We start from the raw sequence: 16,659 nt of genomic DNA on the forward strand, positions 1-16,659 counted from the left end.
TCCGGAGATTTTCATGTCCAGAGGTGATGCTATATTTACTTCATTTTACACACAAGATAAAAGACTGAGAGGATAAGAAACTCGCCAGTGGTAGCAAGTGACAGGACCTACATTTGAACCAAGAGCCCAAACCCATAGTTTTTGCCCACACCTACACTGCCTCTCATAATAATAATATTCTATCATACATTTTACAAAGCACTTTATACTTTACAAAAGAATTCTCGTACTATGTCATATCATCACAAGAGCACTGTGAGATAGGTTATTCTTACCTTAACTTGATCTAAGGGCAAAAGAGTTTCACACAGCTAGTAAGTGGCTAGATTGGGGCTTGAACCCCAAATCTTCCAAGTCTCCTGCCCTTTAATGGTCCCATACATTCTTTAGGACAACTAGCAAGATCTCTCAGAGATCAGAAGTATCTCTCTAGAAAGTCAGACTTTGTTCTATTGGCCACTGGTTCTCATCCTGTGCTTCTAGTAGCTCTTGGGGTTCCGTGGAGGAATGTTGGGGATTTGGGGTGGTGTGTAAGAAGGAGCCATGGGGAGGCACTTAAGTGGGACTCTAGCACCCCACCCTTTGTCAACTAGGTGAACCAGGGAAGTCTCCAAATTGGTCTGTTCTGCACACTCGGCTCCTGAAAAAGATTCCAGTCGAACAAAGATTCACTGGAGAAGAGGAGAAAGGCTTGGAAACCATTGCCATAAGTGAAAGGGGGCCATTGAAAGTTTCTGAGGAGGTCATGTTTTAGAAAGATCAATCTGGCAGTTTTGTGGCAGGAAGCTTTCAATGTTGAGAGTCTAGTAGAGACAGACTTAGGAAGGAGGGGATAGAAACAGGAGAGGTTACAAGAGAGGTTACGGGAGCGGATGGGAGAGGGCAGGAAAGTCAGAGCAAGAAGTAGGAACAGCAAAAATTCAATTTGTCTGGATCTTAGTGTCCACAGAACCAAAATTGTTTTTGCATATTTATTTATTTTATTTTAAAAATTATACTAAACTTGACTTTCTTTCCTTTGGAGTACAATTCTATGAATTTCAGCACATGCATAGATTCGTGACCACCACCATAATCGGTGCAGAACAATTCCATCCATCACCACCACCCCCCCAAGCTCCCTCGTGCTATTCTTTTATAGTCACCCCTACCTCCACCCATAATTCCTGGAACCACAGATCTTGTTCACCCATAATTCCTGGAACCACAGATCTTGCTCACCTATAATTCCTGGAACCACAGATCTTCTTCTGTCCTACAGTTTTGTCCTTTTGAGAATGTCATATAAATGGAATCATACAATACAAGCCTTTCTAGTTTGGCTTCTTTCATCCAGCATAATGCCTTTGAGATTCACACATGTTGCCGTGAGCGTCAACATCCAGGAGACTCTGAGACAGGAAATAAGGCTGCAGAAGGGAGCTGTGCCTTAGTAATGCTGGGGCCTGAATGGTTTTGAGCTGGAAAGAGTAATCATTAGGTGCTACAAACTCTCTGAGGGAATTTGTTCATTTATTCCCTTATAGAATTATTTACTGAGCAACAGATATGTGCTATGTACTGTTTTAGGTGTTGGGATGGAGTAATGAAAAAAATCAAAATCCTATCCTCAAAGAGCTTACAGTCTAAGTGAGGGGAAACAAGCCCATGCGTGATTTAATGTCAGGAAATGACATACTCTGGGGAGGGGCATAAAGGAGAAGAGGCTGTTTCACACAAGGTGGTTGGGGACAGCCTTTGAACAGGCCAGATCTGATCTTGGTCCCAGATGAAATACATCAGGAAGCCGCCAGCCAGTCATCAGGAAAGTGAGAGGTGCAGGTTTAGGGAAACATGAGTGTAAGGGGCCCTGGGATGGGAGCGTCCTTGCCACGTTTGAGGAAGAACAGCGAGGTGCAGCTATAGTAGCCGGGAGCGTGGAGCTGAGGCCAAGTCATGTGGGGTCTTAGGGGCCATTGAAAGGCCTTTGGATTTTTATTCAAAGTGTGATGGGTAGCCATCGGAGGGTTTCCAGCAAGAGTGACCTGCTCAGATGCATATTCCGTAAGGGCCACTTGTGCTACTGAACAGAGAATAGACTCCTTTTTTTCTTAATTTTGCTGAAGTGTAGTTGATTTACAATGTTGTGTTAATTTCTGCTGGACAGCAAAGTGACTCAGTTATATATTCTTTTTCATAATGGTTTATCACAGGATATTGAATATAATTCCCTGTGATATCCAGTAGGGCCTTATTGTTTATCCATCCTATATATAATAGTTTGTCTCTGCTAATCCCAAACTCCCAATCCAACCCTCCACCTGTGCCCCACTTGGCAACCACAAGTCTGTTCTCTATATCTGTGAGTCTGTTTTTGTTTTGTAGATATGTTGATTTGTGTCGTATTTTAGAATCCATATATAAATGATGTTACATGGTATTTGTCTTTGTCTGACTTATTTCACTTAGTATGATAATCTCTAGGTCCATCCATGTTGCTGCAAATGGCATTATTTCATTCTTTTTAATGGCTGAGTAGTATTCCATTGTATATATGTACCACATCTTTATCCATGGACAGAGAATAGACTCTTAAAAGGAAGTGTGCTGGATGGATTGGGAGAGTGGGGAGAAACTGAGGCAAAGGAGTCATGTCATGTGGGCCTGAACTAGGCTGATGATAGAGAAAAATGGAAGAAAGATAAATGTAAAGAAATATTTTAGAGGAAAATGGAGTTTATCGTCTTAAGAGTATACATAGGTTGAAAATTTAAATAATTTCCAAAAATGCAGGTAATGCGTGGTAGATGATAAGGCCATTGTAAGTTCTGGAAACTAAGGATGCTTGGTGTCACTGCACCTAATATTCGTGATTGAATCAATGTAAATCGTGGCTTTCGAACTGTGCTCCTAAGAGCCTCTGGGGTTTTGTTACGGTGTTTCCAGGAGCAGCAGGGGCAGTTTGGGGCTGGAGCTGCATTTTCAACTCCCAGTTCAACCAGAGCGGTGCCAAGATGATCTGTTTGATATATTTGCTTCCCTGAAAAATTTCACTGGAGCGAGGTATGACACAGGAAAAAGAAAAGGAGCGGGGTTACTGTGTAAGAAATCACACACCCCAAAGTCTTAGTGAATGAAGAGTCTTAGTCTTCTCCACAGGCAGAAGCTATTCTGGTCCCACAGCACTGCCGGGGTCATGGGGCGGGGAGGGGGGCGGGAGCAACAGGGCACAGCTAGTTGTATTACAGAGCTGACTCCGTTAAGAAAAAATTTCCCCCTCAAATAATTGTATCGCTCCATGTTTTCTTCTAACCATATTTACACTTAAGAGTTTTGATTTTACTTGCCATTCAAATGTTTTATTTTATTTTATTGTTTAATTTTTTTAAATTTAGTTTTTGCGGTACGCGGGTCTCTCACCGCCGCGGCCTCTTCCGTTGCGGAGCACAGGCTCCGGACGCGCAGGCTCAGCGGCCATGGCTCACGGGCCCAGCCACTCCGTGGCATGTGGGATCCTCCCGGACCGGGGTGCGAACCCGCGTCCCCTGCATCGGCAGGCGGACTCTCAACCACTGCGCCACCAGGGAAGCCCTTTATTCTTTTATTTTTAAAAATGAAATGTTTTCTTTTTTTTCAGATACGATACATTATATAGGTAAGGTTATGTCGGCTGTTATAACAGATAAGCACCCGAAGCTCACTGGCTTAACAAATGGGAAGTCCAATCAGCCAGGACGCGTGTAGGGGAGGTGACGGGGTTGTCTGCTCTACGCAGACATTCCGGGACCCAGGCTGATGGAGGTTCGACCACATTCAGTATGTGGCTTCGGATGCCATCCTGGAATCAGGATCTAGCCAGATTGCAGGGGAAGAGAGAGCGTACAGAATCACACGGGAAGTTTTTACAGGCCCAACCTGAGAGTGATGTACTTTACTTCCGCCCACGTACCAAAGGCCAGAAATTCAAGGTCACGCCTAACCATGTTTAGTGGACAGCTAACCTGTCCCTGACACATACATGATTGCAATATAATAATTGGAAAACATAAACCTGGGCCCTGGATTTATGTTTTCACCTCGCGGCAAGTCAGGCTGAATTTATGTCTGAGTGTTTGTGACTATATGTGAATCCTGAAATGTGTAAGAACTGATTCAGAGAGTTTTGTTCACAGGTATGGTATAGAATGGCTGCCTCTGAAGCATGGTGTGCTAAGGAATGAGGATAATTCTGACTTTTCCTCATTTTATTTTTCAGAGTTCTGGGAAGATTCACCTCCCTAGTGAAGGCTTTCACCTACCATCAGGTACATTTATAACTCCAGCCATGATGACTTACCATGTTTGCAATATTGCTTGGTGACTAATTGTTTTGCGATTGTGTTTTATGGTTTTTCTCTTTTCTGCATCTTATCATTCCTCGTTAACCAGAAAGTCCTCGAGGTTAGACTTAAATACCTTTTACTCTTTTGAACTCACTGTACACTCTGATCACTGTTCTGTATCGAGAGCAGGTATTAAGTAATTGTGGCTGATTTAGCAAATGAAATAAAGGCAGTTTACACTCATAGATCAGTATTTTGGAAGCAGCTCAAGAGACGTCTGTCCCTGAAAAGGCTGGGGCATTCATTTCTTTAGAAAATGATTAGCCAAAGACTCAGCTTCCTGTAACTTGCTTCCTTCTCTTTCTTCTTCATTAGAGGTTTTATAAACCAAGGAAATTTGTGACTCATAATGCAAGCTTATAAAGAGGGTATTTTAATTGAGGTCAAATCAGTGAATCAGCAGAAGATTAAAATCTCTTTCCAAAAATTAGACAAATTTATTTTTATGATGTTGTTGAGAGGAGTAGATGAGGATGACTTTATATGTATGTATAAGTTTGGCTAAATCGAATTGGTAATAAAATCTAGCCTGGTCCGAGTCAGAAAAATCATCAAAATGTTTTTGAATACTTTTGCACAAACCTCAACAGGAAGTTAGAATCGATACTGAAGACCCAGAGCACATGAGGAACAGTCTTCCCTCTCAACTTCTATAAACTTTTTATTAACAAGAATTATTTGTTGCTTTTTGAAGGAAAGTTGGCATCCTTTTAAAAGAAACCCAAAGCATGTCTAAAATGGGGTCAGGAAAATCCCACACTCCCCCACCCAAAGCCATAAGATTTTCCAAAATAATAAAGACATTTTAAAGATCCAGAAGAAGCTGGGGTTTTGCTTAATTTAGAAACCACATTTGCTTTTGAAAGTTGTTTTTTTTTTAATGGAACATTTGTTTGGCAAGTTATCATATTTTTCGGTGGAATGTGACATTGGTCCTTCAAGAACTTCAACTTGCGGGAGCAAAAAGAACCCGAAGAACTGCATTCCTGTTTTCATCGCTGTCTTGGAGTGACCCTGTCGAAACAGAACTGTGACATGAGGGTCCTGTTGTCTTCAACACCAGACACATCCTGTGTATGGATGACCATCCTGAGGGAAGGCCAGGTCCCTGGGGAGGACTTGGTGTCCACAGGCTTGTAGGCTGTGAGGGTGGGATCTTGCTCTTTAAAAACTTGAAATCCTATTTATTAATTTAGATGAGAAAGTTATCAAATGGGCATGACATTAACAGTTGAGGTTCAGTGTCTTTCCCCTGAGCCTCCACTGGACAATATCCTCTCTTGTGGTTACCATTTTCTTTATTATATGTTAATATATTCCATTAAGTTACAGTCCTGTCTTGGCTGGGGAAACATTGTCTTTATAAGGGGTTTTGCATATCTCTGCTTCGGTTTAATCAAATGAGGCCAACTGATTTCTTTTTTTAAATTGAAGTATAGTTGATGTACAGTAATATTATATGTTATAGGTGTACAATATAGTGATTCACAATTTTTAAAGGTTAAACTCCACCTATAGTTATTATAAAATACTGGTTATATTCCCCATGTTGTACAATATATCCTTGTAGCTTATTTTATACATTGTAGTTTGTACCTCTTAATCCCCTACCCCTATATTGACCCTGCCCTTTTCCCTCTCCCCACTGGTTACCACTGGTTTGTTCTTTATATCTGTGTCTGTTTCTCTTTTGTTACATCCACTAGTTTGTTGTATTTTTTGGATTCCGCATATAAGTGATATCATACAGTATTTGTCTTTCTCTGACTTATTTCGCTTAGCATAATGCCCTCCAAGTTCATCCATGTTGCTGCAAATGGCAAAATTTCACTTTTAATATGGCTTAGTATTCCTTTGTGTAAATATATATATATACACACATACATGTATATGTGTATACATACACACATACATATAAAGCATATATATATATACATACATGTAAAGTTTATATATATATATAACATCTTTATCCATTCATCTGTTGATGGACACTTCGATTGCTTCCATACCTTGAGGCCAATTGATTTCTTCTTTTTTTTTTTTGGCTGTGTTGGGTCTTCGTTGCTGTGCGTGGGCTTTCTCTAGTTGTGGTGAGCGGGGGCTACTCTTCGTTGCGGTGCGTAGGCTTCTCATTGCGGTGGCTTCTCCTGTTGCAGAGCATGGGCTCTAGGCGTGCGGGCTTCAGGAGTTGTGGCACACGGGCTCAGTAGTTGTGGCTCGCGGGCTCTAGAGCACAGGCTCAGTAGTTGTGGCGCACAGGCTTAGTTGCTCCGCGGCATGTGGGATCTTCCCGGACCAGGGCTCGCACCCGTGTCCCCTGCATTGGCAGGCGGATTCTTAACCACTGCGCCACCAGGGAAGTCCCAAGGGCAATTGATTTCTAAGTTCTTGGAGATGAGGTGCCTCTGTTGCTTCTACCTACAGCCTCTTTCTAAGATTCTTATTTTCCAAAAGTAATGAAAATGCTTTAAGAATTTATTCTTATATACTGAGTAGTTAAAAAAACTTTTTTTTAATCCTGTGATAGTCCAAAGTTCTGAGTAATTTAGAATAAGAGTAAACCCTTTGCTTTTCTAGTGCTTTTTTGCAGTGTCTTGTGGGGGAATTTTCTACTCTGTTTTAAAATAATAACGCGAATAGCTAACACTTACTTTGTACTTTGTCCCAGGGTCTGTATTAGGCACTTTACATGCATTAACTCATGTAATCCTCGCAACAACTCCATGGGTTAAGTACTGTTATTACCTCTATGGTACAGATGAGGAAATAGGCCCAAGGAGGTAGAGAAATTTGCCCAAGATCACAAGGCTAGGAAGTGGCAGAGCCAGAATTTCATCCCAGGCAGATTGGCTCCAGGGTCTGTCCGTTTAACCACTGTTGGAAGGTCTCCAAGGCCAGAGATAAATTCAAGGACTTTTAGTATTTTTTAAAAAAGGACAAGACCTCTCATACAAGTTTATATTCTACTGGTGCTTTTTTTTTCATATATATGAAAAGAACTAGATCTCATTTATAATCTGATTTCAATTAAGGGTATATCTACTGATTGCCAACTTTGTTAAAGCAGGGGAAATGCTTGACCCTACAGAGTTTCACTGGGTAGTCAGTCTGCTACTTCCAGCTACCAAGGAGGGCTGGCTTTCATCTGGGAAATATCTGCCAACTTTATGCATCAGTTCTAATTTTTCAGTAATACATCTATTGAAGTGATACAGCAGTGATATTCTTTCAACATCGTAAACCTCTCTTTTAAAGATTATATTGCTACATAACAACCAAAAATATTTTTGTAAACACCACTGCTTCTTTTTTTATTCAAAGAATTTCCTAATCTCTTTGATGCTTCCATGCACAATGAATTTCAATTCCTGCGTTATTTTGCTGATAACACTTGTTTTTAAAATCATACCAAATGAACATAGAGCAAAGGCACTTAAAAGTTATTATTTTGAAGTAACGTTTGGCTTGCTTTTTAGAATACATGATAAATGCTGCAAATCTTTGAACTCATTTTTATTCTTCACTTCATTTTTTCATCCCTAAAGGGTTTAAAATATAGGTAGACTAAAAAATACTGTGAGACAGAAAAAAAATAACAAGGATTCACAGATTTTTTTCATTTTGTCATGTGTGATAAATTTCCAAAACTTTCTACCTATAGAGTATTTTGGAAAATCTAATTTTACTTCAGGTGGATAATTTTTTAACAAGAATATAGAATTAAAAAATTCATATTACATGGTCATGTAACTGAATTGGCAGGAAATACATTTGACTTATCCCATTTAATTATTGCTTTTTTTTTTTTTTGGCTGTGTCGGGTCTTCGTCGCGGTGAGCAGGCTTCTCATTGTGATGGCTTCTCTTGTTGTGGAGCACGGGCTCTAGGCACGCGGGCTTCAGTAGTTGTGGCGTGCGGGCTTCAGCAGTTGTGGCATGTGGGCTCAGTAGTTGTGGCTCACGGGCTCTAGAGCACAGGGTCAGTAGTTGTGGTGCACGGGCTTAGTTGCTCCAAGGCATGTGGGATCTTACCAGACCAGGGCTCGAACTCGTGTCCCCTTCATTGGCAGGCAGATTCTTTACCACTGCACCACCAGGAAGTCCCATAATTATTGCATTATTAAATATGAATTATTTAATGGCAGCTGTCATGATGAAAACACTTGTAGATTTAAATTGTTAACTCCAAGATACCATTCTAAACAAAAAACAAACAGCAGATGATACAAACTGCATTGTGAGTGTCAAATTTAATCAGCAATTAATTCCAGTGGAATACAGTAGATTCCTGTTACTCACAGTAGTTATATTCTATAAAGTCGCTTTAAACACTGAATTAGCAAACACTGATCCACTGCTTCCAGGGGAAATACAGGCTTAGGTTCCTGTGAGCCTTTGGTCAGAGCATCTTCATTAACTGATCAATACATGACCTTGTCGTATGTGTGTTTCTGTTTAGAGACACTTTAATATATATTGTTGATTCATTAATGCTGAACTCATGACCAACAGCCATGAGTAACTCTGTAACTCATGCCTAAATGAAGCTTATCTAACACACTGTTTTCTCTGTGAGGCACATCACAGCCTTATTGGCTTAAGAACACCAGACAGCACTTCATCACTTTGCCTAGGGGCCATTTAAAATAGCAAAATCACACAAACACACAAAAGCAAAAAAATGCAAAACAAACAAACAAACAAAAAAAGTGGAACTAAATGGACCACAAAAAGGACACTTGTTTACACTCTGAGAGCTGAAACAAGAAGGCAGAGTGTCGCTTTGTTTGATCTCGGCTGGGAACATGCATGTCGGTTGACTCAAATTTCTCACCAGTCTGGGCACGTCAGTGGATGACCGAGAAAGCTCCGTGAGTATTGATTTTGGGGTTGTGAATAAATTTCGGTAAGTAGGTAAATTTGCAAGTATTGAATCCACAAATAGCAAGGATTGACTGTATTTGTAAAACTGAAAGATATACACTGATCAGTGTGTCAGAAAACCAGTTTCTTATTTAGAAACCCAAGTTGTTTTAGTTATTATTCACTTATCAAAGTTAGTCCTCCTTCATAGATCAAAGCAGCTGGTACATATCTAACCTTTTAGAAAAGACATTTTATTTCTATCAGTTGAAAAAAATGTCATATTAAATGTACAAACAGCCCATCTTCAAAATTTACAAAAGCGTAATAAAAATACAAAGAAATTTCAAAATAGCAAAAATGTTTCTGCTTTGAACAGTGTCCCTTAAAATGTGGTGCCCTCGTGCAGTGCACAACCTGAGCAACCATATGTGGCAGCCTGGATTGTATCTAGGTTGCATAGGGGAAGCACAGTAGGCAGAGTGGATGGGATCAACTTTTGAGAAATGCTGTTAGATAACATCAGTTATAAAGAGTAGAGAACTTGGAGGCAGAGAGATCTCACTTGAAATACCTGTACTGCCATTTATGTCACGTGCATGTGAGCAAGTTCCCTCTCTGAACTTTAGTTTTTATATCTGTAATAAGAGGATAATAATACCCACTTCAGAGGAGTTGATTTGAGGAGGAAAAATAAAATACCTATGAAAATTATAAAAAAAAGAGGCATATGATGTTAATAAGACTCTCCCTCTTTTCCTGTAAGCAGTGGGGTTTCCTTGAAGTTTTAGAACACGGGAATCATCTGATCAGATTGGGGTTTTTAAAAAATAATTCTTGTGTTGGTTTGAAAATGGATTAGAAGCAGACTGGTATACCCAGATTAAAAAAAAACAAACAGAAAAAGCCCTAAAAAACTCCTTAAAACCTAGTCTAAGGCAATCAATTGATAGCAAGAATGGAGAAAGGAGAAACAGACTGAAGAGTTATTTCAGAGACTGAATTGTGCAGTTGAAGATGTTATCCTTTCTGGAACCCCCTTCCTTAGCTGGAATCCCCCCTCCCCCCAACAGCTGCTGGGAGTGTTGGCTGTAAAAGGCTGTCCCTTTCGCTGGAGACTTGTGCTCCTGCCAATGGCTGACTGACAGGAGACCTGGATGGGGCAGGGGGAGGGGGGTTGCAGGTACAAAGGGCCAGCCCCCTGGAACCAAAGTGGGAAGTTAGTTTCCAGGCTTGCCCCACATGCTGGAGTAGCTCGTTCTCCTGCCCTATTCTGTTTTCCTCACCTCCTTGTCCTAGGAGCACTCCTCAGTAAACCACTTCCTTACGAATCCTGACCACTGGCTCTTCCTGGGGAACTAACGCCAAAGGGGAAAGACTTATCTAAAAGACCCATAGCTGCAAGGGAATGTGGAGGAGAGAGCAGTCAAAGAAGGCCCTTAGGGCTCTTGCTTCATCCCAGACTTGCCATAATCCTCCTGACTGGTTGACACTTTTCCTGTAAAGAGACACATGGTGAAGTAGTTCTTCTGACAGTCTGCCGGAAAGTTCACTGTCCCCTTGGGATAAAAAATATTAACACTGACTGCATGATTAATCCTTCCAAATTTTTCCTAAAATATTGAACTATTTTAAATTTGCAACTTTACAACTGAAGGATTGCTTCAGTAAGGCCATGGAGGATGGCGTTGTGTACAACGAAATCTCTTTGATGACTTGAGGAAATATAGGTTGCAACTGAATGAAAATATGTTGAATTTAAAGTGAGATAAAAATCATGTGAGTTTCGAAAGTATATATTTATTATGGATGTTTTTCAGAACCTTCTACTTACGCAGTTAAAATATTTTAAAAAGCACTTTAAGTTTTTGATAAGGATTTTACTTTTTTTAATAAAAAGAGCAGTCTGTGATTGACTTTAATGCTGAAACCAAAGGTCCCTGAATTGGTTATTTTTTATAAAGAGAGCTCTCAGTGGTTTCTAAGCTTAGCTTATCATAAAGTTATAAAATGGATCACATTTATTTTAGGTATAAAATATGTTGGAAACAGTTATATGTATTGGGAAAAGAAAACGGACTTTAAAAATAAATGATATGAAAATTTATGAAGATCTTTGGAAGTGACAGTGATAGATTGTTTTACAACTAGCTGTGTTGTCCTACTAGGACAAATAAGGGACGGGGATTTGTTTTAGGATGAATTGGTAAAACAACAACCATTGCTAAAGAAGGACTAATTATTAGAGAGATCAAATAGAAATCAGCAAAGCAACTGAAACAAGTCTAAGACAGGGCTGAGAATGGTTATAAAGTCCTTTAAATGCAGTCACTTAAAGGACAGAAGTAGGTTTTGGTGGTCTTTTACCAAGGAATCTTGTGTTGGATGACTAAAGCAGTTTGCAGGTTTGGCAACATTTCATCCAGGTTAGGAAAATATTTAAATCAAACATTCTTTGAAAACAATCTTTAGACAAACAAAATGTTACAGGAGTGCTTTCCAGACAGGTTTCTAAATATATTGAAAGCCCCCAAAGTTTCCTATTACAGATTTTTCCTATGAGAAACTTGTATATTTGCAAGACAAACAAGTAAACAAACAAAAGGAAGAAACTGGAGAAATAAACTTACGAAACCACAAGAAAGCTCCAGAATAAAAGCCCAAGTGCCAGAGATGCAGATCTTCCTCGCTTCCCAGAGCTACTGATGAGGCATTTTTTTTATCTTGTCTCAGATACCATGTTTATTGAATGTATATCTCAACGTGCCAGCTCTGTAAACATATTTCAGGATAAGATTGAACATTATAGCAGAATGAGCAGGAAATTCTGGTTTAAGCTGGGTGTGCCCAAGGCTTCCCGTTCCCAAACTACAAAATATTTGTTTGCCTTCTCCTATCAGCACCGCAGACTAAATTTGTCCCAAACTAAACTCTCTCCTTTACTCTCCTCTGTTTTAAGTCCTCACTGCTTTTCAGGCCTCACTATGCTTTCAGCCTGGCTGGTAAACTCAGCCTCCAGTGGATTCCCCCTCTGAACCTTCCCCTCCTCACATGACTGCCCCCAGCCGGCCGGTCCCTCCTCTCACCTGGCCTGTGACAGCTCCCCCTGCAGGCCTCCTTGCCTTCCCTCTCTCTCCTCCCGTGTATCCCACCTCCTGTTGCCCTGTTATCTTCCTTTGGTTGCAGCCTTCGTCCTGTTGCTGTTTAAAAACTTGGCCTAGGGGCTTCCCTGGTGGCACAGTGGTTGAGAGTCCGCCTGCCGATGCAGGGGACGCAGGTTCGTGCCCCGGTCCGGGAAGATCCCACATGCCACGGAGCGGCTGTGCCCGTGAGCCATGGCCGCTAAACCTGCGCATCCGGAGCGGTTGCTCCGCAATGGGAGAGGCCACAACAGTGAGAGGCCCGCGTACCGCAAAAAAAAAAAAAAAAAAAAAACTTGGCCTAAACTACTATATATAAAATAGATAAGCACCAAGGTCCTACTGTAGAGCACAGGGAACTATACCTTATAATAAACTGTAATGGGAAAGAACCTGAAAAAGAATATACACATATAACCGAATCACTTTTGCTGCACACCTGAAACTAACACAACATTGTTAATCAACTATGGCTAAAAACTTGGCCAGCTGAAGGGTTCCTATACACTAGCCTGGTATCTAATAAGGAACCTCCCTCTTCTATAAAGAAGCAGGTATATGAGGTGGACTAGGTCACGCACCTGGCAGCTTCCTGACTCTGTTGTCATTATAAAGAAAACTAGAAGTCTGTACCGAGATATTACAAACCATAATATATTGTCCACACATGCAGTTTTGTGAGTAATCTGGGCTGGAACGTGCTTTGTGCATTTTTACTAACTGTGCCCACCCCCCAGGCCTTGCTTAAACTATCATCATACCCAGAGTTCCCCCCACTGCCAGCCTGCGTATTCTATCACCATAGTGCCAGCTAGTCCCAAACTGTAGTCCCTTCCAGGGTCCAGCTCAGACGTACATCCAGACGCAGGGTCCTCCTTTCAATTCTCAAGGGACACATCATCGGGTGCTACCTTGAAGGGTCACTTGGCTCATGTCTTGACATCCCAGAAAGTTTGCAGGCGTCCAGGGAAGGGTCTGGCCAGGTACTTTTTCTTTTCCCACTTACTGCAAAACTATATTGCTTTCATAGAGAAGAATCTGTTTAACACTGATTTAAAATCTTTTATTGTGTGTATTTGTTTTTTCCCAGCTTTATAGAGGTATAACTGACAAAACGGTAAGACATTAAAAGTGTGCATAGTGGTGATTTGATATGTTATATTTTGAAAGGATTCCTCCCATCTCTTTAATTAACACATTCATCACCAACACCGATTTTTAAAGACTGTGTAAATTCATATCCTCTGGTGTCATGAAGAAGAGTTACAAGCTTGACCACAGTGACCAGAATTAGACTTTATGAAACTGAATTCTGCAACAATTGGACGTGGAGTTAATGGAGAAGGGACTTTTTCAGACAGTTTCTCTTCCAGGTGCCTTGAGGTTTCAATCAGCTTTTGTATTTCCTCGGGCAGTGTCGTTTCATTGAAAATTTGACAAGTGGGACTTCCCTGGTGTCTCAGTGGTTAAGAGTCCGCCTGCCAATGTAGGGGACATGGGTTCAATTCCTGGTCCGGGAGGATCCCACATGCCGTGGAGCAACTAAGCCCGTGCACCACAACTACTGAGCCTGAGCTCTAGAGCTCGCAAGCCACAACTACTGAGCCCACGTGCCACAACTACTGAAACCCGCATGGCTAGAGCCCGTGCTCCACAACAAGAGAAGCCACCGCAATGAGAAGCCCGTGCACGGCAACAAAGGGTAGCCCCTGCTCACTGCAACTAGAGAAAGCCCGCACGCAGCAACGAAGACCCAGCGCAGCCAAAAATAAATAAAATTAAAAAAAAAAAAAGAAAATTTGACAAGTGTGTAGTGATTCTACTGCAAGGAAAAACTGCAAGTTGAAAGCATGCTTACTACAAACTATACTATTAATAGATTTCTGAAAGCTTTCATTTGCATTAAGGACTTTTTTGTTTTTTTTAATGTTGGTTCAAGTGAAAGCATGGAGGTGATTCTGGACTGGATACGTGGCAATGTTACTGTAAAATCAAATGCCATAAGGACTTCCCTGGTGGCGCAGTGGTTAAGACTCCGCGCTCCCAGTGCAGGGGGCCTGGGTTCCATCACTGGTCAAGGAACAAGATCCCACGTGCATGCTGCAACTGAGTTCGCATGCCACAACTAAGGAGCCAGACCCGGCGCAACCAAATAAACAAATAAAATAAATATAAAACAAAATCAAAAGCCATCCTCAAGGCCAAGAAGTCCTCAGAGTAGGATGGTTGGATGGAATCTAAGAAAAGCTGCCACATCTGTGAGTTCATTTAATTTTAGAACAGCACACAGGGAGGTCCATCAAGGGCCTTGAAGTGAGGTGAATGTGGGCTCCAGTTTGAGGTTCTGCTACAAATAGTGGGACCTTAGGCACGTTACTCACCTTCTCTGTGCTTTCAGTCTTATGGTCTGGGGTCTGATCATCATTCTGCCACTGACCAGCTGTATACTCTTGGACAATTTATTTCATTTCCCTGTGATTGTTTCCTCACTTTAAAAATGGATCATTCTTATATCCACTTCATAATCTTGTTTTAAGTAATGAAATCTTAGTTGGAAAGCAGTTAGAAAAGCTCTTGAAAGAACACATGTAAGTGTTTTATAACCAGAAGCTATGGCTGTCCTAACACTAGTATTACTAATATTTATATTTCCCTGCAGGGCTGTTGAGAAGGTTGAATGCGAGAACGCTACATGATCTGCGGATCCCAGTACAAAAGGCCAATGTAGGACCCTTTGTTCAAAAATCACTAAGAATTTCAAGAGTGGGACAGCAGGGAGTTAAACCAAGCGTGAGGCCCTTCTGAGCGCAGGGCCTGTGCCACTGCACGGATTGCACACCCAGCAAGCGGCCCGGCGCTGGAAGACGCAGAAGCCTTGGCACACAGTGGGCGCTAAATAAATGCTCATTCACCTTCGGGACAGCGCACGCCGCCAGTCCTGTCAACACTGACCCCTGGCTATCACTTGTCCCTGACCTGAGGACAAGACCCGGAACTGCGCTCGCGATGGAGTCCCGCGGTGAAGACCAGCCTCCAGCCCCGCTGTCCCCAGTCGCTCCGGCGGGTGTGTGAGCCTCATCCTGGCCGGATGTGGCCGCTCGGCCGCTGCGCCGCGCACCGGGGGGGACACCCTCGGGAGGAACGGGGTCGGTCAGGCGCCCCCGGGCGCGTCTCGGAGGCGCGGACGGCTCGCAGCAAGGCCCGGGTTCCGGGTCTCGCGGGCGCAGCGTGCGTCCGGGCCTCGCCGCAGTGTTTACCGGTTGCCCGAGGAGACGCACAGCGCGCACCGGCGGCTCCCGCGCCGCCCTGGCTCCCCGCCGCTCGCGGGTCCGAGCGCGCAGCGGGGCCCCGGCCGCCATGAGCTGCTCCGGCCGCCGGCGCCCGCAGCTCACTCGCCGCGCCGCCTTCGGCGTCAAGTCGCCAGCGCCCGAGGTACCGTAGCAGCCCGCGGCCGCGCGCGTGGGTGGCACCGGCGGCCCGTCTACACCCGGGAGGGCGCGGGGGATGCTCGGCCCCGGCTGCGCGGCCCGGGCTGTGCTGGGCGCTCCTCGCCGGCAAACTTTCCTCTCGATGGCGTGGGGAGATAGTAGTCGGAACGGGACTGGAATTGCCAGCGACCGGTTAATCTTAGGAAGTTAGGGGCAAGTCGGGAGTTTGTGAAATGCTGTTGAATTTTGAGGTTGTACCAGTTTGCTTCTCTTGGCCATTTAAACGGGTTAAGTTCTAAAAACGGTGTGTCTGGCTCCTGTAGACCCTCCCCGCCCCCGGAGCAAAGCATTCTTGCAGTTAACTTAGACTGCTTAGCTACTAAGACGTGATTCAGAGCAGTTTCTTCAAAGCCTGAGGTGGTAGGATTAATGCCAGTCTTGGGCAAAGTCGCTGGCCTCCTGGTTGCCAGCCGCTCCAGAAACAGTATGTCGTTGGCTTCATTTACTCATTTACTCCCAGGAGGTACTTAGGCACTGGGGACTTTCAGGCTCAGCCTGGGTTAAGTGTCCTCTTCTGGACCTGGCACCAGGGGCCCACCAGGCATAGAGTGTGTCAGGGGTGCGTGCCAGAGACACAGAGGAACTGTGTTCAGCGGAACTGCTAGCCCCAGAGGGTGTCCTCAGCCCAGCCGTACTGACCACAAAAATCCCTGGGGCACACTCTTCAATTCAAAACATGGGGTGGATTCTCCAACATGCTGTAGGAGCTGTAATATTCAGCAGCTTTGATTGTTGCCTTACAGCTGACCCATTTACTTACATTTAGATTTTTCTGATTCCAGTATATTTTTGGAAAACTAGTACC

The 16,659-nt window shown here is 42.9% G+C and overlaps 1 protein-coding gene across 1 annotated transcript in view; it reads left to right on the forward strand.

The window, feature by feature from the left end:
* Window positions 1-15,667: 15,667 nt before the first annotated feature.
* The window catches only part of CCDC170 (coiled-coil domain containing 170), an 85,337-nt gene continuing 84,345 nt past the window's right edge, over window positions 15,668-16,659 (forward strand). The window contains 1 exon segment of the mRNA XM_033867850.2: window positions 15,668-15,798. Coding sequence (XP_033723741.1) covers window positions 15,724-15,798 — 75 coding nt within the window. The 5' untranslated portion in view covers window positions 15,668-15,723.

Source organism: Tursiops truncatus, chromosome 12 (genome assembly GCF_011762595.2).
Source record: "Tursiops truncatus isolate mTurTru1 chromosome 12, mTurTru1.mat.Y, whole genome shotgun sequence".
Taxonomy (NCBI): domain Eukaryota; kingdom Metazoa; phylum Chordata; class Mammalia; order Artiodactyla; family Delphinidae; genus Tursiops; species Tursiops truncatus.